Genomic DNA, 21,477 nt, shown 5'->3' on the forward strand with positions numbered 1-21,477 from the left:
GCTAGGACAGCTTATGCTGGTTGGAGAGCCTCTCCTCCCCTCCTGTTAATCTGTAGTTAAGGAGACTATAGCTCAAGTGGTAGCAATGCTCATAGAAGGTCACAGATTCAGTCCCTGGCAGCTCGCATGGAACAGGAGTCACCATGTATTTGCTGAGAATTACTGCCATTTGTTTTTCTGCCATGGAAGGCTTTCTTCCATAATGCAATGGGCCTGGAATAAATTGCATTTCAAATACCTGGGGGTTCTCTTTCTTTCTTTTGATTGAGATCCTCGAGTGTCACTGCCAGTCAGAGCAGAAGCTATTGGGCTAGATGGACAAATTAATCTGACCTGGCATAAAGTGTTCCTCTGATGTGATGTCTTCACACATCTGGGGTTTCCCTTACCCAGTTTCACATTATTGCTTGCAAGCAGGGGGTTTGCTAGGTGAGGAGGAAACGCTTAACATGACGGTGCCCTGTCATGTGTTTCCTTAACAGAAATAGGAGGGGGGACCTGACACAGGAGAGTCGCTTTGGGCAGCAACCCAGTGATCTATGTGTGGTGCCACAAACTGCTAGATCAGGGCAAGAATCTGTCAAAATGTGTCTTGGTGCAAATGATGGGAAGTCATAATTCAAGCACTAAAGCCCTGTGTCTTCCTAGGCTCTGCTGCCGACTCACCGTTGTGTCCTTAGGCAAATCCATTTACCTCTCTTTCTGTTTCTCCGTGTGCAGACTGCAGATAGGTCCTAAGTGCTTTTTATGGAAACACAGCTAGCTAAAATCTTAGCTAGTTGACATGGCTTATTTTTTTTTAATGTATCTTTTCAGAACGCAGCTCTCCAGCACTTGTTCATCCGAAAGTCATTCCGTCCCTTCAAATGCTTGCACTGTGGGAAGGCGTTCCGTGATAAGGAAAAGTTAGATCAGCACTTACGGTTCCACGGGCGGGAAGGAAATTGTCCTCTGACCTGTGACATCTGCAACAAAGGCTTCATTAATACCAGTGCCCTGGAGAGTCACATGAAGTTCCACTTGGACCAGAAGACCTATTCCTGCATTTTCTGCCCCGAGTCCTTTGACCGCTTGGATCTGTTGAAAGATCACGTGGCGATCCACATTAACGATGGTTGTTTCACCTGCCCTACCTGTAAAAAGCGCTTTCCAGATTTTATCCAGGTGAGTAGTAGGTGAATCAAAAGCACTGACTTCTAAAGCTTTTGACAGCTTTGTTCTTAGCTGAGCCTCTTTGTTGTTTTGTTTTCTCACAACTGAGAGTTTGTAAGGAGTCCCAAGCTACAAGATTAATTGAGATCTTTGCTTTGCACAGTAATTTCTGTGTAGGAAAAAATGTGCACACAGTCATTTATGAAATGCATTTTGAGAGTTTACTCTGCTTTCGGTGCTAGGGTTTGACAGCTTGACTTACTAATTAAAACAATGGCTCGAAACCAGTTACAACGTTTTAACTGATTAATCATCTGCCTTCATAGCAATTAATTGAATAACAAATTGAATGCATTTAGGGATATTTACAAAAATGCGAAAACACAATTTAACAGACAGAAGCTATTCATTGTTACTGGAAAGGAAGTCTTTAATTCCTCCACTGAAGGGGTTGGACTGGGTGGCCTTTGGGCTCCTTTCCACCTCTGCAGTTCTCTGATTCTGATACTTTTTATTTTATTCTTCATTACAGTAGCACTTTAGAAACAAAATAGCTTCAAAAACAGACAAACTGTGCCCTTCACTCCATCTTGCAAATTAAAATTTGATCCTGGAGAGAGTGATCGGGGGGTTTCAAACCCTGGTCTTCCAGGTCCATAGTCTGACACTCTAACCATTACACCATGCTGGTTGTCACAAGTAGACACTTGCCATCGCTGCCAGATGTTTACAAGGAGGGCACAGAAGAAACTGAGCCTCATTGTTGGAGAAGGCCCTTCTGACAGGGTCCAGCCTAAGATCTCAAAAAGGTTTAAGACGTATTCCAAGACAGGTCTGGCTTCAGCTGTGTTGAAGGCTGAGCCTTCAGCTCCTGTTGTGCCATCATTGAAGGAAGAGGTTCCTCTTTGGAGGCCCATGGATCCAAGGACCAGGAATCTGCTCCCCACCCAACTGGTGGTTAGGCTAAGCCAGCCTCCCTCACAACGAGGCAACCGCTTCTTTGGCATTGAAGCTAGAGAGAGCCTTGGATTCAAAACAGCCAGCATCTTCAGACTCTTTTGGCCCAAGAAACTGGTTAACCATCAGCTAATTTTCAAGACATGCCTACACATCCTCCACATGCTGCTGGTTTGCTGTGGGAACGTTTATGGTGCTACAGCGCTGTACATATATGATCCGAGCCGCTACATTTTTTGTTTCTGTTTTGGAATTTTTTACTACCCCATTCAATGCAGTTTTGTGTGCATAATTAAATATGTTTTATCTGTGAAGTGGCTATTACTTTTCAACTCCCTAAGTGCTTGCTTTGAAAAGATAAAGTAACAAAATCCCTCTGCGGTGTCATTAGCGCTGGAAAAAAAAGTAGGATCTGTTTTATCTTTAGTGCTCAGATGTTGAGGTTTCACTGGATGTTTTATCAGAGATCCTGTTGCGACTCAGATGAAACAAAGGCAGGATTCTTTCTTGGTACCACTTAGTACTTTTTTGGGGGGAGAGGTGTGGGGGAGACTTCTCTACCCCCCAAACGCTGAACAGAGCTGGATACAATTCTCAATCACAGCTCTGTTATGTAGTTGTTTGCTTATTGCATTCACTTGAGAGGACCCTGGATGAATGTGATAATCTTGCACCTGAGGGTCCAGGGGGAGGGGCAGGGAAGTTCCCTGGGGCAGAATGTGCACTGGCAAAGGCAAGGTCAGCCTCTGTTCCCCACAGCCCAGGGCTCTGGAGTATATATGGTATCTCAGGCATATTTCCAATGTCTGGGCCATTGTCTGGCAAACAAAGTAGGAGGAGAGTACACAGGTAAGCCGATTTCTTGATTCTGGAAAGTACTTGAAATGAATGAATGCCACTCTTGATTTGCGTAGTTAAGTACATAAGAAGAGCTCTCCTGGATCAGGCCAATGGCTCCTCTAGTCTGGCCCAGCTGCCTGTGCGAAATTAGCAAGCAGGATTTGAGCACTCTCTCCTCCTGTGATTTCCAGCAAACTGGTATTCCAAAGCATTGCTTCCTCCCAATTGTGGAGGCAGAGCACACTGATAGCTATCAGTGAGGAATGGGAATCAGGCATGGGGGCAGCAATAAGACAATAAAGCACTTGACAAAACAGCTCAGTCCGAGTGGTCACAGCAACTCTTCCCAGTAGGTCTTGCCCCAATGAAAGAGCTGCAAGGACTGAAGGTTCCCACCTTCCCACTGCTCCCCAGTTCCTTCCCCAGCAGTCTAAGGCTTCACTGTCTTGCCTCTCATTGCTCCACCTTCTTCATTTCTCTGTGAGTTCTGGGAGACCAGGGGGGAGAGGAGCTGGTTGCAGCAGGAGGGGGAGACAGCCTGGCTACCTCACCAGCCTGCTTCTTCTCTGGCTCTTGGCCCCCTTCCTCTCCAGCCTCTGCTCCTGGCTCTGATTCTGGACTCCTCTCTGCCAAAACCTCTTCATGCTCACTAAACCCTGTTGCCTCTTCAGCTTCCAACATCTCCTCCCAGTCTGCTCCCTCTTCTCCCTCTCACTACTCATCGTCACCCTACCACCTGGCTCTGAGCCTGCTTCCCCATGGGGTTCCAACTGGTGCCTCCCCCCCCCCCACTCCTCTGCATCCAGCCAGTCCATGACATCATGGACACCGCTTGGACTACTGCAATGCGCTCTACATGGGGCTACCCAGAAACTACAACTAATCCAGAATGCGGCAGCTAGACTGGTGACTGGGGGCGGCCGCCGAGACCATATAACACCGGTCTTGAAAGACCTACATTGGCTCCCAGTACGTTTCCGAGCACAATTCAAAGTGTTGGTGCTGACCTTTAAAGCCCTAAATGGCCTCGGTCCAGTATATCTGAAGGAGCGTCTCCTCCCCCATCGTTCTGCCCGGACACTGAGGTCCAGCTCCGAGGGCCTTCTGGCGGTTCCCTCACTGCGAGAGGCCAAGTTACAGGGAAGCAGGCAGAGGGCCTTCTCGGTAGTGGCGCCCACCCTGTGGAATGCCCTCCCATCAGATGTCAAAGCGATAAACAACTACCTGACATTCAGAAGACATCTGAAGGCAGCCCTGTTCAGGGAAGTTTTTAATATGTGACATTTTAGTGTATTTTTCATCTTTGTTGGAAGCCGCCCAGAGTGGCTGGGGAAACCCAGCCAGATGGGCGGGGTACAAATAATAAATTATTATTATTATTATTATTATTATTATTATTATTATTATCAACCATCATGGCCAGCCGTTCAGATCAAGACCTCTTGCAAGTGACAGGAAGGGGAACAAATGAACACATTCAAATTATTTTATTTCAGTGACCAAAGATCACAGACACAATTACTTTTGTCATCGTACAAAATAAATATTCTTTCTACTTCCCATTTCTCTCAAATAGCTCATCACTCGTTTTGTCCATTCTCTGAATCATAAACTCTTGATAGATCTCTGGATCCGATTATAGTTCCCTAATCATTGTATCTTTTTAAAAAGACAACTCAGTCATGCAGTGTCATCAATCCCAATAATTACTGATGAAAGTGCAATGGAGGATCATTTCCCCAAAGCTTCAAAACTCGGTCTTTTGGCCAGTAATGCAGCTATCCACAGCCAGCATTTTTCATGCTCATCATTGGCCCAGATTAACTGGATATATCCTAGATAGCAGCATTTGCCAATTGCCAGTTCCTCTCTTCCTAAGGCCACAGTATTATCCACTACTCTGTAGGCCAGAATAATCCATGCCACTAACAGATGAACAAGTTATATATTACTACTAATAATAATAATCATAAACCACCTAAAATCACTAACCACAGTACTAAATTTAAAATAAAACAGGTCATGCCTGCAGACTTACTGTTTTTAAAAATGGCATTACCTAGCAGACAGGACTTAATAGGAAGAGAACTTGTGCGTTGAGATGGTATGAGGTCATCAGTGGGATGGGATTGAGGAGCAAATATGCTTCTGAAAAGAGCCCCTCGGGGATTTGATTTGCTCTGTGCCTTTCTAACAATGTGCAAAGAATATGTTGCAGCCTAGTAGTTGCATGAAGTACACAGTGTCTCATTTGTTTTCATAATAAATGAAAGTTTGAGCACTTTTTTTACACATCTGGATTAAAATGTGACAGCTAGATAAAGTTCATCTGGGGACCATATTTGGCTATTCCTGTTCTGTTAATTATGATAATTCCAAGATGCTGGTTTGGTAAAATTCTTTCCTTTTATTGGATGCTGTTCTGCTTACAGTAGCAGACACAACACTTTGGATGCTGTCAAAAACTATTCTGAGCAAGGTCACATTGTTTCCCAAATAAACAGGTGAATATTCATTCACATTGCTCCTTTCCCTTCCCTGTGGGTGCTGTGAGCAACCCCTACCCTGCCACTTAAAGATACAGTGTTTTGCCAGAAAAGGCCAAAGACCTCTTCACAGTTGTCCTTTGTCTCTTGGATGCTTAGAATTCTTTAGAACTGGATTGCAAAGAAATCAATTAGCGTTGTGTTTTCTTGAATGGTTCAAGGTTTCTTTTACAGTACTCTGTGCAGATGGATACTTAGCAAAGGAAGAAACTTGAGCAATAACAGCAGTAGAGTCTCCCACTAGTGCCACTAAGTGGAATTGTCTGTTGGTCCATTTGCTGTTATGTTTGAGGGATAACGTTTTGGTTTTCCCCATTGATAATCTCTCACAGGTGAAGAAACATGTACGCAGCTTCCATTCAGAAAAGATTTACCAGTGCACCGAATGCGACAAGGCTTTCTGCCGCCCTGACAAGTTGCGACTCCACATGCTGCGGCACTCGGACCGCAAAGACTTCCTGTGCTCTACGTGTGGCAAGCAGTTCAAGGTAATGTGGTCAACAGGTTTGGCATGTGCTGTTACAGGCAGGGACAGAGCGACAGCTTTCTCTCTCTCCTCGCCAGAACTGATTTTTCACAAACAGACATAATCTGCCAGCACACAGAGTCATGCTGAATTTGGCACACACCAACCCACACTGTGAACAATTTTTTGCAATGTGCACATATGAAAGCATGTGGGTAGTGCTTTACCTCAGCAACTTGTGAGCAAGTGGCTCATGAAAAGTCACCTTAGAAATATATTGCAAACTAATGAGTCACAAATGCCTTCCTTTTTATTCCAGCGTAGTACACAAGTCGACGTAATATTTCTGTTACAATTTCTGCTTATGAGATCAGACCAGCCTTCCAAACAAATCTGTAGCAATCACTATACCACACAAATTTTTATATGCTCTCGTGCCATCGCGTGCCTATGCTAGGAAAGAAAAAGAACCAAGTTTTGTAAATCTTTTCTGCCCGGTAACTTGGAGGTTTTTCTTAAATGCCACAAGTGACTGGGTAAGTGGCTGTTTACAACCCAGGATGAGATTTTCTGGTGTGAAATTAGGCCTGCTGGCAGTGAACTGAAATCTGGAATATGTCCATTTGTTATCAACATTAAATTGTAAATTCCTTGGGCCTGGAATGTGTCTTTTCAGCTTGTGGCACTCTGCAAAGCACCCTATACCTTGATTTGTTTAGTCAGCTTAGTTGTGTTCAACTCTCTGTGACCCCATGAACCAGAGCATGCCTTGGAAACTCTCACTTCTCAAAGCTTCTCCTTTTTTATGTCCATGGAGTTTTCTTGGCAAAATACTGGAGTGGATTGCCAGTTCCTTCTCCAGGTGGATCACATTTAGTCTAAACTCTTGGCTATGACCTGTCCATCTCGGGTGGCCCTGCATGGCATAACTCATAGCTTCTTGGAGTTATTCAAGCCCCTTCGCCACGACAAGGCAGTGATCCATGAAGGGGATACCTTGATAGAGCTGTGTAATAACAGTAAGAATCTCAGTTTGCACTTACTAGTGCTAAGCCACACAAGTAACATGGAAGAAAAATATTAATTTAATGTACATGATGCATCAGGTTGACCTATTGTAATGGGCCTAAATGCTGGTAGGACCACAGTGGTGAAAAATTCCTTCTCTTTTGTTGTGAGCAGTGCTGTTAACAAGCAACTTCAGTGACTCCCGGAAAGGTTTTCCATTTTCTGCATTAGAAAACCTTCCCTCAAGTGCCAAAGTGCTTTCTTTGCTTTGCTGACCTTATTTTTTGACCCTGTGATTTGCCCAGCATTCTGTCATCTTACAGTAACGTGTAGGTAACTCGGAAGCGTAAGTATTTCCCCCATCTGATTATTGTGATTTTCCTTTTCCATCCCTCACCTTTCAGAGAAAGGACAAACTTCGGGAGCACATGCAGAGAATGCACAATCCGGAAAGAGAAGCAAAGAAAGCCGACCGAATTAGCCGCTCCAAAACATTCAAGCCCCGGATAGCCTCCACAGACTACGAGAGCTTCATGTTCAAGTGCCGCCTGTGCATGATGGGGTTCCGGAGGCGAGGCATGCTGGTTAGTGTGAGGATGCTGGAAGGGCTGCATGGATAGCTCAGTTGGTTAGAGCAGAGGTTTTCAACATTTTTGAGTCCACAGTTCCCTGGGCCAACCACATTCTTTCTGCAACCACCCCTGTGGGGCTCAGGAGCCCAGTTATGTCACCCCTTCTCTGCAGAGCTGGCAGCCTCTCACACCTTGGGGAGTGTTCCCTCAGCCTTCTTTCCTCTCCCCTCTCCTTGGGAGTCCTCTGGGCAGCTGCTGCTTCCACCCCTGGTCTCTTGAGCTGCACCCCCTGCGTCAAAGAGAGGTGCCTCCCCACACTGCCCCACGGGGGCCTGGGACTTGTATGTCCATTCCCAACAGCAAGGGCTGGTGGACTGGCTGGCTGGGCTTCCTTGCCCACTTGCTTGCTTACTCCGAGGCAGCCTCGGCTCCTGGTAACCAGCACCCCCTGGCCAGCCCCAGAGGCACCATTTGCTTGCAGAGTTTGTAGCCAGGGCTGCTGCAACAAACAGCTGCACAAGGCTTTGGAAGGCAGAGGTGTGAAAGGGCATCAGAGGAGGGAGAGAAGGAAAGAGAGACAGAGGCCAGTATTGGCCACGGCACCCCTGACCAGCATTCAAGGCACCCCTAGGTGCCATGGCACACTGGTTGAAAACCACTGGGTTAGAGCATGGTTGCAGGTTTGAACCTTGTATGGGACAGCTGCATGTTCTTGCATTGTAGGGGAATGGACTAGATCAGGCTTCCTCAAACTTGGCCTTCCAGATGTTTTGAGACTACAATTCCCATCATCCCTGACCACTGGTCCTTCTAGCTAGGGATCATGGGAGTTGTAGGCCAAAAACATATGGAGGGCCGAGTTTGAGGAAGCCTGGACTAGATGATGGTTAGGGTCCCTTCCAATACTACAATTCTATAATACTACGCCCCAGCTTCCCTTGAAATCTTAGCCCAGGCTTCCTCAAACTTGGCCCTCCAGATGTTTTTGAGGAAGCCTATCTTAGCCAGTCAATCTCTGCCTATTGGGAATTGGTTTCACTAGGCAAGAAACCTTCTCTGTGAGCTTGTGTTATTTCTTAAGATACATATGCAAATTTAGAGCAGGGAACACACTGGTGCAGAGACAACTCCTCACCGTTGTACTGTCAGAGAAAGTTCTTTTCTTCTTTCAGTTCTTCAGTCTTGCCCATATCATTTATCACATTCCTGTCCTCCAAGGAACTCAGGGCACTTCCAAATAACCTTTTTATTGAGCAACCATCTTGATTTGTTTTCAGGGACCTTAGGCAACACCAGCTATTTAACAAGCATTCATTCTGATTTGTTTGTGTGGCGCTTAGAAGATGTGCCCAAGCAAGTGCTTTTATTCCATGCTTTCCAATGCATTTTCCTGCCACTTCCCTTATCACAAAAAGTCTGATCTTTTGGGGAAATGGCTTTGTTGCGCTATAGCACCAGATCCCCTTTCATTGAGCAACCTAAATTTGCTGAAAATAGCAACCGTCTGGAAGTACTCTCAGTTTAGCATGTGTGATTCTATGCTATGTTATCCTGTGAAACGGTGGGTGGCTGCTCAAAGACTTATCCATTCAGCTGAGTAGGATCTGGTCTCCCAGATTCAGGTGCTACACTCTCCCCATTCGTCAGAGTGGTTGTCCAGTCTTGGGCCTCTTTGCATGAATACTAGGCAGCAAATTCAGCATGCAGTGGTCTGTAAAGCTACTATTAGTAGTAGCAGCAGCAAGTGAGTGATATGAGCCCCCACAGTTTGCAGAGAAAGATATAGCAGCTGCCACAAGTCCAGGAAAAGTGTTTGCCCTCTCTGGACAGGCCGATACCATTCTATGGCCCTGTACATTTTGCCAGCACATGCTTAGCTTATTAGCTGGTTTGGAACTATTTGGAAATGCTGCCAGGGAACTTGTGTTTCCCTAACTCAGTGGATTTGATATGGCAGAGCAGCGTGTAGACATTACATTACACCTGTGTGGATAAGCTGGAGCAGTGTGAATCTGGCTTGTGTGGCTTTGGTAGGTGCCTGAAGCAGATCTATGGCTGCATCAGCAAGCACCCACCTGACAGCTCAGCTCGTACAACTTACTGTGCCAGCACCCACTTGCTTTCAGACGCTTTGCAGTGGCACAGTGCAGGATGAGTTACAAGCTGAGCACATGCTTGGGCATGTGCTAAGCATACTGATTCACTCAAGTTCTATTCACAATGCTCCTGTTTGGTGGTGTGAGTTGGCCCTGAGGCACATGACATCTTTCTTAGGCACTTAAGTAAATCAGACTAGGCTTCCAGCATTTTCCAGTCCCCATACTAGCGATAATAACACTTAGCTTTTATACAGTTCCTTCCAAGGAGTTAACAGTGATTCACATGCATAATCACAATGATCTTTACAAGAGCCTTGGAAATCAGGTCAGGAGGGAGACTGAAGATGAGAGAGGGCTGCTTGGCTTCAGGCTTTCTCGCGAGGGAGGTGAGATTTAAACCAGGGGACTTCCAGTTTTACAATTTAAGACTGCAAAAAATAAAACATGATCATTCACCATGGCACATATCTTCTAGTGCCATTTTGTTTGCCTTTCCATAACCTGCTGATATAAAAATAGGTCTATTAAATGGCTGCTTGATAGCTTGGTTTCATTGCTGATATTATCTGCAAATGAGTGCTAACCATCTTAAACAACAGATAGATCTGGCACAGTATTTCCCAAACTTGGGTCTTCAGCTGTTTTTGGACTACAACTCCCATCATCCCTAGCTAGCAAGACCAGTGGTGAAAACAGCTGGAGACCCAAGTTTGGGAAACACTGATCTAGCACTTCTGAATAGGTCTGTAGCACTGAGCCAAATGTATTTATTCATGTCATTGTTGCTCTCCCTTCCCTCCAGAAAGCTTAACAGTGATGTGCATTGTTCTACACACACACATTTTATCTTTATAACAGTAGATTAAGCTGGGAGGTGCTTGGCCCAAGTCACACAGTGAGCTTCATGACCCGAGTGGGGTTTTGAACCTGGGACTCCTTGGTCTAGTCTGACCCTCTGGCCACACTTGTTCTCAACATTTCAGTGGCTTGAAGCACAGGCCTTCCTGTTCCTGTTCCTCACGGCCACATGAGCCAGCTGTTAAGCTGTTTGCTGTAACATATTTTTTATTCCGCTGCTTTTTCATCTTAGGTGAATCATTTATCAAAGAGACATCCAGACATGAAAATAGAGGAGGTGCCAGAGCTAACATTGCCCATCATCAAGCCCAACAGAGATTATTTCTGTCAGTACTGTGATAAGGTATGAAATGAACCCACCTATCCCTTGGTGCGTGCATGGAATCATACTCCATGTATAAAACTGTAACAGATCTTGCAATTTCCCCCTTTTCTGATTCATTTCTTTTCCTGTTGAGGAGAGGACCAAAAAATATTTCTGCCACTCTAATAAATTAAATGGAAAGCACTTGAAGAAGAGAAGTTTGGGTCTGAGCTCACAGACTACTTCCAGGGATCTAAATAGAACATTTCCATAGAAGAGGTTCCAAGGTGCTTTACAAATTGGGAGGTTTATTGTATTGTGCTGTTAGGTGGTGTAGAAGGGTCTCACTCTTAACAAGCAACAAGTCATTTTCCCACTTGAAATTTGTAGGATTTGAATGAGCTGTAGTTTCACACTGAATGCCTATGTTTGTCAAAGTCGATCCATGTTAATCAGAAAGATTGACCTAGTGTCGGGCAGGGGAGCACAATCAGGAAAACTGAGAGAACTAAGGAGAAAGTATTTCCCTAGCATAGTATTTCCTAAAACTGAATTGGATTCAAATAAGCTTAGAATACCAGTCACGGACCTAAGCTCTGTTCTGTAAGGTACTCCATAAAGTTTGTAAATATTGTGTCAGTAAATATTGTGTAGGATCCTAGAACTAAAGTCTGCATCAGTGCATACTAGAGATTTATCAAATATGTCATTTAACTGTTGTATTTAGAATCTGGATGGTGAAAGAATAGTAGATGGGTAGATTGATGATTATGGTAATCTATATGCTGCCCATCTGACTGGGTTACCCGAGCCAAATCAAAACACAATACAATATTAAAAACTTCCCTGAGCAGGGCTTGAACACTAGATTTCAAGTGCTTGCTAACTGACTTTTTCATGCTGATGTGGTAGTTGTTCTATATTCATTAATATGGCATAGAAATGTGTGATCTTGCATAGTGATGCAGAACGCCAGACGAAAGGCTCAGTGATGGGACACCTGTGGCCCTTGGATGTTGCTGGACTTCAGCTCCCATCAGCCCCAGCCAGCACGGCCAATGGTCAGGAATGGTGGGAGTTGTAGTCCAGCAACATCTGGAGAGCCTCCACAGGTTTCCCATCCCTGGGCTTTATAGCTCTGTAACACGGTTAACAATCAAAACCTGCATATGTGAGTTGTATGCATATAAGAAAACCATGCATCTACAGCACTCAGCTGCTGAGAATGTTTATTACAGAGGATTGCATATTGTGTGGTTGGAGATAGATGCCTGCTTTCAGCAGAGCGTTATTTATTCATGGTCCAAGTCTTCATCTCACAGGTTTACAAGAGCGCCAGCAAACGCAAAGCCCACATCCTGAAAAACCACCCAGGTGCTGAGCTCCCTCCGAGCATCCGAAAGCTACGTCCAGCAGGCCCAGGAGAGCCAGATCCCATGCTAAGCACACACACCCAGCTGACGGGCACAATAGCAACGCCGCCAGTTTGCTGTCCTCACTGTTCCAAGCAGTACAGCAGCAAGGTACTGTGGGACTATCACTCCATCCAAATGTGTGTCCTGCTCGTGGGTGTTTTCAGCAATAACAGGTTTTAATGTATAGATGCAGTATGTCTATTCTCGTATCACATGTTATCAAGCACTAGAGATGCCTAAATGTACCTCATTCATTAAACGGTGGACTGGACTAGGGGATTGGTAGTCGTGACTCTCAGATCAGATACTTCCTTGGTTTTGCATCGCGATTGTGATGCTCACCTTACTAACTAGTGCTTTTACTACTAAGGATCCTGTTTAGGCATTAGCTAAGTGCCTAAACAAGTGCCCTCCTTAGATAGGCACCTCTTAAGAGCATCCCATTTGCATCCTTCCAGAGCAAGTCACGCATCCAGGCACTAAGGAAGAGTTGTCACACACATAGCTGTTCTATGCAATGATGCACCTGCAATTAGTAGGTTGCGCTGCAGCCGTATTGTTCCTTTTCAGGAATGGTTTAATGGCTAGATTATAGAGACTGTCCTTGTACCGAGGTGCCATAGCTTTTTATTCACAGTGCTGAATAGCTAATCATTTTCAGTTGTATGCCACCCAGGTACCATCTGGCGAAGAGCGGGTTTATAAATCCCATAAATCCCATAAATAAAAAACAATGAAAGGCTGTGGTTTTGTGCTACTAGCCAAGCCACTTGTGCAAAATGACCACTTGGTGGTCAGTACTGATTTGAAGGTGGTATAGGAATTTAATTCATTATCATCACCATCAAACTATCCTGTCCCTATCTACTTTCCACCTCTCCACAGACCAAGATGGTTCAACACATTCGCAAGAAACACCCTGAGTTTGCTCAGATTCCAACTAACACAATACATGTGCCGTTGACAACAGCTGTAATCAGTGCTACCCCTGCAGTATTAACTTCTGACAGCACTGCTGGGGAGACCGTTGTGGTAAGTATTTGAAGGTACATAACAAAATTATGTAAAGAAGTAGAGCTATCATAGAACCATTGGGAAATTCCAGAAGATTATGGCCCAATTCCGACCAAATGGCAAACCTTGGTTCCTTGTGACTTGTTAAAACAAACCAAGGTATCATATCACAGTGTGACATCCTGGTTTGCTTTAATTAAGCACAGTCAGAACAAACCACAGTTCCCTGAGTCTGACATAATGGGAAACCATAGTTACTTCAAAAATGAAAGTTGAAGCTTTCAGCCTCCTCTCATGCATGAAGAAGGAGGAGCAGGGGAGTGCACTAGTCCCATGTTGGGTTTTCTGAGAACTCTAAAGGCTGCCTGAAGTGGAGTGTGATACAGTAATCCAGTCTCCCACAAAGTATGAATTAGGCTCTCCCACATCAGATGTTTCTTAGCAGACTGATGAATGTGAAAAGTGGTTCCTTGAGAGCAGGAAATTTGGAAACCATTGCCCTGCAGATGGAACTTTACTCACATTCCCTTCTGGGCAGCCTCCTGAGTGCCACATGCTAGTGGAGGGCAGGACCAGGTGCGAAAGCGGGCAGAGCAACAGATGTAAAATTAACCTTTGTACAGTAAGCTTGTTTCTACCCACACACCCCTCTCTGTTTTCCATCCAGACAAGCAAATGTCTTAAGAGTGCGAGAAGCTGGGACTGTAAGGGGGTGGCCTGTGGAGAGTGTAAAGGATTTAGATCTGTGGTTCCCAATGTGCGGCATCCCCCCACAGGGGGGCAATTTGATTTTTAAGGGGGTCAATTCGAGAATGAGTTATTAACAGTTAATAGCCTTTTAGGCTTCCTCCACATAAATAGGAATTCATTTTTTGAATAAGAATTATATGTCATGGGGGGGGGAGGACATCAGGATTTTAGAGATGCTTAGGTGGGGCATGGCCAAAAAAGGCTGATTTAGACAAAGTCCTGGAGGGCCACATTTGACCCACAGGCCTGAGGTTCCTCACCCATGCCCTACAGAATGTGGCTAAGGGTCTTTTGCAGAAGACACCTGGAGATGTTTGCTGAGTTGGCCAATTTTTCTAGCATACCTCTTCTGATTGTGGCACACTGTCATCCGCATAGCCTAGGCCTCACCATTGGGGTAGATGGAAGCTGTGTGTAAGGTTTTCTTTTAACTATTCAGTTATAGGTTTCTGTTAGTTATGTCCTGTGCAATGTATTCTGCTCTGGTCAGACCTCACCTGGAGTACTGTGTCCAGTTCTGGGCACCACAGTTCAAGAAGGATACTGACAAACTGGAACGTGTCCAGAGGAGGGCAACCAAAATGGTCAAAGGCCTGGAAACGATGCCTTATGAGGAACGGCTAAGGGAGCTGGGCATGTTTAGCCTGGAGAAGAGGAGGTTAAGGGGTGATATGATAGCCATGTTCAAATATATAAAAGGATGTCACATAGAGGAGGGAGAAAGGTTGTTTTCTGCTGCTCCAGAGAAGCGGACACGGAGCAATGGTTCCAAACTACAAGAAAGAAGATTCCACCTAAACATTAGGAAGAACTTCCTGACAGTAAGAGCTGTTCAACAGTGGAATTTGCTGCCAAGGAGTGTGGTGGAGTCTCCTTCTTTGGAGGTCTTTAAGCAGAGGTTTGACAACCATATGTCAGGAGTGCTCTGATGGTGTTTCCTGCTTGGCAGGGGGTTGGACTCGATGGCCCTTGTGGTCTTTTCCAACTCTATGATTCTATGATTCTATGAAATAATTACCAGGTTGCCAAGTGTTCACCTGTCTATCCCTCTGCCTATCTTCCCCTTCTTCAGACAACAGATTTACTGACCCAAGCCATGACAGAACTGTCGCAGACACTGACCACCGACTACAGAACTCCGCAGGGCGATTTCCAGCGAATCCAGTACATCCCCGGCTTGCAGCAGCCTCAACACATACTACAGGTTGTGCAAGTGGCTCCGGTGAGTGTTCTGTCTGGTTTGCTTTTGTCTTTCTCAGCGTCATGGACGCCTCTACTGTGCCTCTGTCTCAGAGGCACTCTTGAGAAAACTGACCATCACCTGAAGATGAACTAGGGAAGAAAGGTCCACCAGAGAGGGTTGGGGAAGATGCATGAATTGCCCACCAGTTGGGTGTAATCGATACCGTATTGGACTTGGGCCAGGGAGATCTGGATTCAAATATTTGCTCAGTCATGAAACTCCCCAAGTGTACTTGAACCTATCGCTCTCTCTCGGCCTAACAGGCTTCTAGTGAAGATTTTTTTTAAAATGCAAGGAAAATGCCATGCACAAGCTCCTTGGCAAAAGGGTGGGAGACAGATCAGATTAGATTAATGGTGGCAGTGAGCACTGAGCATAGTGCACGTTAGGAGGTAAAGTTTGGCCTCTGCTTTGGAGGGATGGAATTGACAATGTAAAAACAAAATACTCAGTGACTATTAGGCAGGGGAAAAATCACCTTGCATGGTTAATGGGAGAGTGAACTATGAAATAAATTATAATTACTTGTCAGCCTTTCAGGTAGGCTGCAAAAGGCATGAGATGTATAGATTTGAAAATGCAGAGCAAACAATCTTTTCAGCACTATAATTTTAGTTGCCGCTGATAACTGGCTAAACAGTGCTGTTGTTGAATCAATCTGAACATTGATTGAGTCCATCTTATTGCAGTCTTGCATTTCCTTTGTGGTTATTTCTCATTAAATGGCTAAAATTAATTAGGCTTTGTTTAGCAAGTAATATTCTAGAAATGTTTTCTGTTTCCCTGGTGTAAGATTCTACACCTAATCAAAATGTTAAAAGCATTTTCAGATACATGAACAAATCAAGATAATTACCTCCTGTTGGTGGTAAATTTCTTGTTTAGCTTTAAGTGGAGAGTTTGATTTTTTTTAAAAAATGTTTATTAATCAGCAACCCTGCCCTGCTAGACCAGTGATGGCTCATTATTACTTGATATATTCATATCATGTTAGCCTCTAGAGGCACTATGTCCAAGGCATTAGGCCTGACATTAGTTACATTATGGTAGCAGTGTGGTTGCTGCTGCCTCAAGACAAGATTGCACACTGTTCCCATAACAGATGAATGAGAAAGCACATGAGAATCACAAGAGGACAGTAAGGGCAGCCCTAGCATTAGGCAGGGCGATGTGGCCTGCTTAGGTGGCTGGTTTAGGAAGTACTCTCAAGGTCAGCAAATTGTTATTTAGTTTAATTTTGCCATCATTTGGATTTTCAGCCCCAGGCACTACAATTTTGGGGGCCGTTTGTGAGATACTCAGTGGCTTGTCAACCTGGGTTATACTGAAGCGAGCCATGTATCCCAGTGCTGTCCGCTCTGCTTGGTAACATCCCTCCAATGTCTTGAGCAGAAGTTTCCCAGTCCTGCTATGCAGTATTACACCCTTCTAACCAGAGATTCCAGGGATTAGACCTCAGCCCATCTGCAGGCAAAGGGTGTGCTCTGTCATTACGCTGTAGTTCCTTCCCATCTTGCTGACTACTTTTGGGAAACAAGACTAAATATTACCATCTGGGAGGCTTTTATTTCATTCTTTTTGGCTACCTGCCATGGTGGGCCAATAGACTTATGCAGAAGGAACCCTAATCCTCAATGTACAGTGGTACCTCTGGTTACAGACGCTTCAGGTTACAGACTCTGCTAACCCAGAAGTAGTACCTTGGGTTAAGAACTTTGCTTCAGGATGAGAACAGAAATCGTGCGGCAGCAGCAGGAGGCCCCATTAGCTAAAGTGGTACCTCAGGTTAAGAACAGTTTCAGGTTAAGAACGGACCTCCAGAACAAATTAAGTTCTTAACCTGAGGTACCACTGTATTGTTCACTCCTGCATCTTTCAAATAGTTTCTGTGTTCTTACATTACCAGACCAGTGTGGGATAAAGCTACAGGGAAGCTATAGTTGTGCCCCAGCCCCAATAACATGTGAATCCAGACCCTAGAGTAAAAGGAGTAGCAATTCTGAACTAAATGCAGCCACAGCCCCATCATATATGATGATGACGATGATGCCACTCATCTGGCTGGGTTACCCCAGCCACTCTGGGCAGCTTCCAGCAAATTAGAACACAATAGGACACCAAACATTTACAGGACGGAGTTGTGCTTTTATGTTTCTTTCCTCCCAGGCTACCTCACCCCACCAGTCTCAACATTCCACAGTGGACGTCGGGCAGTTGCAGGACACTCAGACATACGCCCAGCATGCCATCCAAGTCCAGCACATCCAGGTCACAGAATCAAGCCCAACAGCCCCATCATCTTCACAGGTCAGCCATATATATACATTATTTAGTTATTTCTCATGTTAAATTCTTTATTTTAGCTTCTGCCTTCCTCGGTCTGTCTGATGAAAATGGGGGGGGGGGAGGGCAGCTGTTATAGAGGTTTGAGGATGTAATAATGCTCAGAAGGGCTCCATTCACTGAAGCAAAGCAACGCTGGTCCTATCCTCCAGGCTGAAGCCATGCTGTGTTAATGCGTTCAGTGTGTACATACAGACACTCTCCCTTTTTGCTAAATCTGTTGCAATTATTGATAAGTAGGACAGGCTGTAGTTGCTTTTTATCACCCTTGTTGTGAGAAAAATAAGGAAAAGCCTTTAAATGCTGCTTTCGCTGAGGTTGTCCCCCCCCCCCCCGCTTTATACCCCAAACCAGTGTTTATAAATTAGAACTGTGTAGAGGCATACCTCGCAGATATTGCAGGTTCAATTCCAGACCACTGCAATAAAGCAAGTATTGCAATAAAGCAAATCACCCTTTTTAAATTTTTGCTTCCCAGTTCATATAAAAGGCACATTATACTGTAGTCTATTAAGCCAGCACCCCCTGGCTGCAGAGGTGGGAGTGGAAAACCCATCTCCAGCCCTAGCAAGCTCTATTCTTATGGCCAGAAGAGGGGCAGTGGTGGTAGCAGGGGGCCAGGCTGCCTACAGCTACACCTGCGCCCTTGTAAGGGACAGCACCTGTGAAGTGTGGTAAAGCAAAGCACAATATGAGGTATGCATGTATTGGCCTAAATTGCTCTGAAGGCAAAAGCTCTGAAACAACAGGTGGTGTTCGTAGCTCAGTTGTGAAAGTAGATTTAGTCACCGCTTATGGGAAAGTTGTTGCTGTAACTTGCTGTAGGTGAAAAGTGTGATATTCATAACTTAGTGACAGGACCTTTCAAGTGTAAGTAATACAGTATTGTGATCCTGAATATCTATGCTGCAACGGACACTTCTGTTATTCCAGGTGGGAAGTCAGCCCTTGAGTCCTTCATCCCAACCATCTCAGCAGGAGCTCAGCCCTTCCCAGATGCAGGCAACCAGCTCGTCACAAAGCCAAACTCTCCAATCACAGCAAGGTTCTTCGGTCCAGCAAGCATATCTTCCCAGTTCATGGAACTCATTCCGCAGCTATCGTAAGTATGCAAAAAGGCTCTGCTACCGCTTGCTCTCAGAAGTGTTAGAAAAGCGCCTGCACCTCATTCGCAGTTTCCAAGCTGTGATTTAATAAATAATGGTTGAGAAGCCCCTTAAAGAAGAACAACAGCTGTAAGGCTTCTTTGTATTACATATCCAAGTCTTTTATTTTCCAGGTTGAGCTACAAGCCATACATTTTCTGACGTCTTATACAAGCAGGCCAACTTCTTGTTCTAATTGCATTGCTTTGAGTAGGGTGTTGTGTAAACTGAAAACAATGTTCATAGCATCACGCAGCTGATAAAATTTTGTAAGCATCACAAGATGCTTATGTTAATACACCACTACAAGAGAAGGTAGGGAGGCACATTTTCCTTGCTTCCTTTATTAGAAGGCCAATGATACTTCAATTTCATCCATAAATTGTAAAAAAATCACAATTAGGGCTGGAGGGATTATGCTAGGAGGTCCCAGGTTTAGCTCTGACAAGTCACAAAAAGAGTTTACAGAGATCTCAGAAGGCAGCTTTTTTTTTAATAATATTTATTGAACATTTTCAAATATGACAGAAAAAATAAAAAAAATAAAACATCCATTTTGTAACCTTATATTCATTAACATCTTTCCAGGACTTCCCCACCCCACCCCCTCTTGTATTCCAATTCCTTCAAATAGATTCAACAAGTTCTTGCCCCAAATTTTAAACTTATTATAATTATCCCAATGTTAAAAATATTTTCCCCTCCCCTAAGATCGACCCCGCTCCCTTCCACGAGTTCCCCTTTTTAATATGCAGATCAGATTAAAATAAAAGAAAATAGAAAAAAGAATAAAATATAGTTTAACACCCTTTGGATTCCAAATTTCCCTCCCCCCTTTCCCGGTTGCGTTCCCCAATGTCCATCAGTGCCTGTTGTCATCCTGGAGATCCCACATCTAGGTCGAAATCCTTCACAAGTCCACTTTGCCGTCTTTTTAATAGTCTTTGCCATCTTTTTAATCATCTTTAATTTTGAGCATCCAATCTTGGAAAAACTCTGTCTCAAAAAGGTCCATTTTTTTCCCATCCAGATCTCTATATTTAAGAGTAAAAACTCCAATTTTGTTTCTTTAAGCCTTTCAAATCTGGATGTCCCAAATGTTCCCACTTCCTGCTTTATCCAATTCTTGTTATTCATGTTGTTCTTATTATTCTCTCTCCTCACTTTCCTCTGGTTTCTTTTCCTGCTCCACTGCAAAAATGTTCCTATTCCAAAAGCTTCTAAATCCCCCACAGAGGCTTTGTTATTCAGGAACAAAACTTCACATCAAGTCCCTTCCATTCTTCAATAGATAAATCTATTGTCTCCTTTAGTGTAGAGACCTCTGTAGACAAAATAGTGTTCCATTTCTGCAGTTTCCCAGGAGATAAAAAGTCCAATTCAAATTCCATGCCAGCAATACTTGTAGTGTCCCACAGCTCCTCTAGAGGGATTATAGTAACTCAGTTTCCTTCCAGATTGTACCCAACAGTCAAAATAACTTGTTATTCCTTGTTTTAAACAATTTATATCTAATTTGTAACAAATATAACCGGCAAAGTCCTCATAACAAAGTTCTCTTTTTATTCTTCAGCTTTGACAGCTCCTTTGACAGCTGTCAAAGCCTCTATTTCTCCTCTCCCGGCGCTCTCGCAAATCGCTCCCGGTTCCCCGGGGGGGGGGGGGTTGCATTTTAGCTCACGTTCTACTTTTCTCCTCCAGCCCAGTCTTATAATTTTCCATCGTGAAATTAGTAACTTTATCAAACCAAGGTAGCACTCGATCTTAGTTGTTAAATCCTTTGCTTTAAATCCTCTATGACAGGGGGGAGACGGACTTCCTTTTTGCACCTCCCCCGCTCGCTCCGGATTTAATTTTTCCCCCCTTTTTAAGTCCAGTTTCCAATTACTCACGGGTTGTTCTTTAATCCGAATTTTCAATAGAAGAAGTCAGCGCTCTCCGCCAAATGGCATGCGGCTTCGCTTGGCAGGGGAAGCGGGGGACTCATAGCACCCCCCCCGGCACCCGCTCCGTAGCCTTTAAAAAGGCTCCTTCGCGAGTCGGGGGGGCGCAAACGGTGCCCGCCGAGTCACCATGCCCATGGGTTTCAGCGCCCATGGTTTTTGAGGGTCCCTGCGACGCCGACGCGGTAGAACCCAGCCCCTGCCGAGCAGGCTCCCTCCGGAGCTCGGAGGGAGTCCGCCATTCGGCGATGGCGCCAACCCGGAAGTCCCCCACAGGATCCATAGAAGGCACCTTTTGTTTTTTAAATGTACTTGTAGCATACAGATGCTAGGGCCATGTGTTTTCAGACTTGATATTCTCAATATATTTATATTTAAAAGCCACAGGCTGAAATGTAGACTTCAGCAAGCTTCAGGAAAACTCACAAGGCTTACTTTGACCTTCTGAATGTTTTTTTTGTATTGATGGTGTTTAAGTGAGGGTCCTGCCCTCCTTATATGGGAGTAGGCCTTGGGTTAAATTCAGTGGGGTTAGGACTACATCTTAACTCTATTTCTTTATCTTCTGAATTTTCCCCTCTAGCCTCTGATATTCAGATGATGACCCTCCCACAGGGCCAGTATGTGATTGCGGAGGCAGCCGTAGGAACTCCTGTCACTACAGTGAACACAGGGCAAGTGAAAACAGTCGCCCAGGTAAGATGACTGAGGAAATATAAGGAAAGCACTTTGAACATTTGAAATATGTTGCATACATCCTAAGCAGCATTATTATGGGTGGTCAAAGAAACATTCAAAATTCTTGGTAATAATAACAACTGG

General features: G+C 44.6%; 1 protein-coding gene and 1 long non-coding RNA gene across 6 annotated transcripts in view; one reads left to right on the plus strand and one right to left on the minus strand.

Moving 5' to 3' along the window:
* The window catches only part of LOC307203680, a 398,536-nt gene that overhangs the window by 61,781 nt on the left and 315,278 nt on the right, over positions 1 to 21,477 (minus strand). The window lies entirely within an intron of this gene.
* The window catches only part of PRDM10 (PR/SET domain 10), a 76,849-nt gene that overhangs the window by 53,367 nt on the left and 2,005 nt on the right, over positions 1 to 21,477 (plus strand). For all 5 annotated transcript variants that reach the window (XM_079954493.1, XM_079954491.1, XM_079954492.1 and 2 more), the window contains 10 exons: positions 817 to 1,164; positions 5,828 to 5,983; positions 7,374 to 7,553; positions 10,731 to 10,841; positions 12,125 to 12,325; positions 13,103 to 13,249; positions 15,054 to 15,203; positions 17,391 to 17,531; positions 18,501 to 18,669; positions 21,239 to 21,351. In XM_079954493.1, the coding sequence (XP_079810619.1) occupies positions 817 to 1,164; positions 5,828 to 5,983; positions 7,374 to 7,553; positions 10,731 to 10,841; positions 12,125 to 12,325; positions 13,103 to 13,249; positions 15,054 to 15,203; positions 17,391 to 17,531; positions 18,501 to 18,669; positions 21,239 to 21,351 (1,716 nt within the window). The remainder of the gene's footprint in view (positions 1 to 816; positions 1,165 to 5,827; positions 5,984 to 7,373; positions 7,554 to 10,730; positions 10,842 to 12,124; positions 12,326 to 13,102; positions 13,250 to 15,053; positions 15,204 to 17,390; positions 17,532 to 18,500; positions 18,670 to 21,238; positions 21,352 to 21,477) is intronic.

This window comes from Podarcis cretensis (genome assembly GCF_951804945.1).
Source record: "Podarcis cretensis genome assembly, chromosome: 15".
NCBI classification, from domain to species: domain Eukaryota; kingdom Metazoa; phylum Chordata; class Lepidosauria; order Squamata; family Lacertidae; genus Podarcis; species Podarcis cretensis.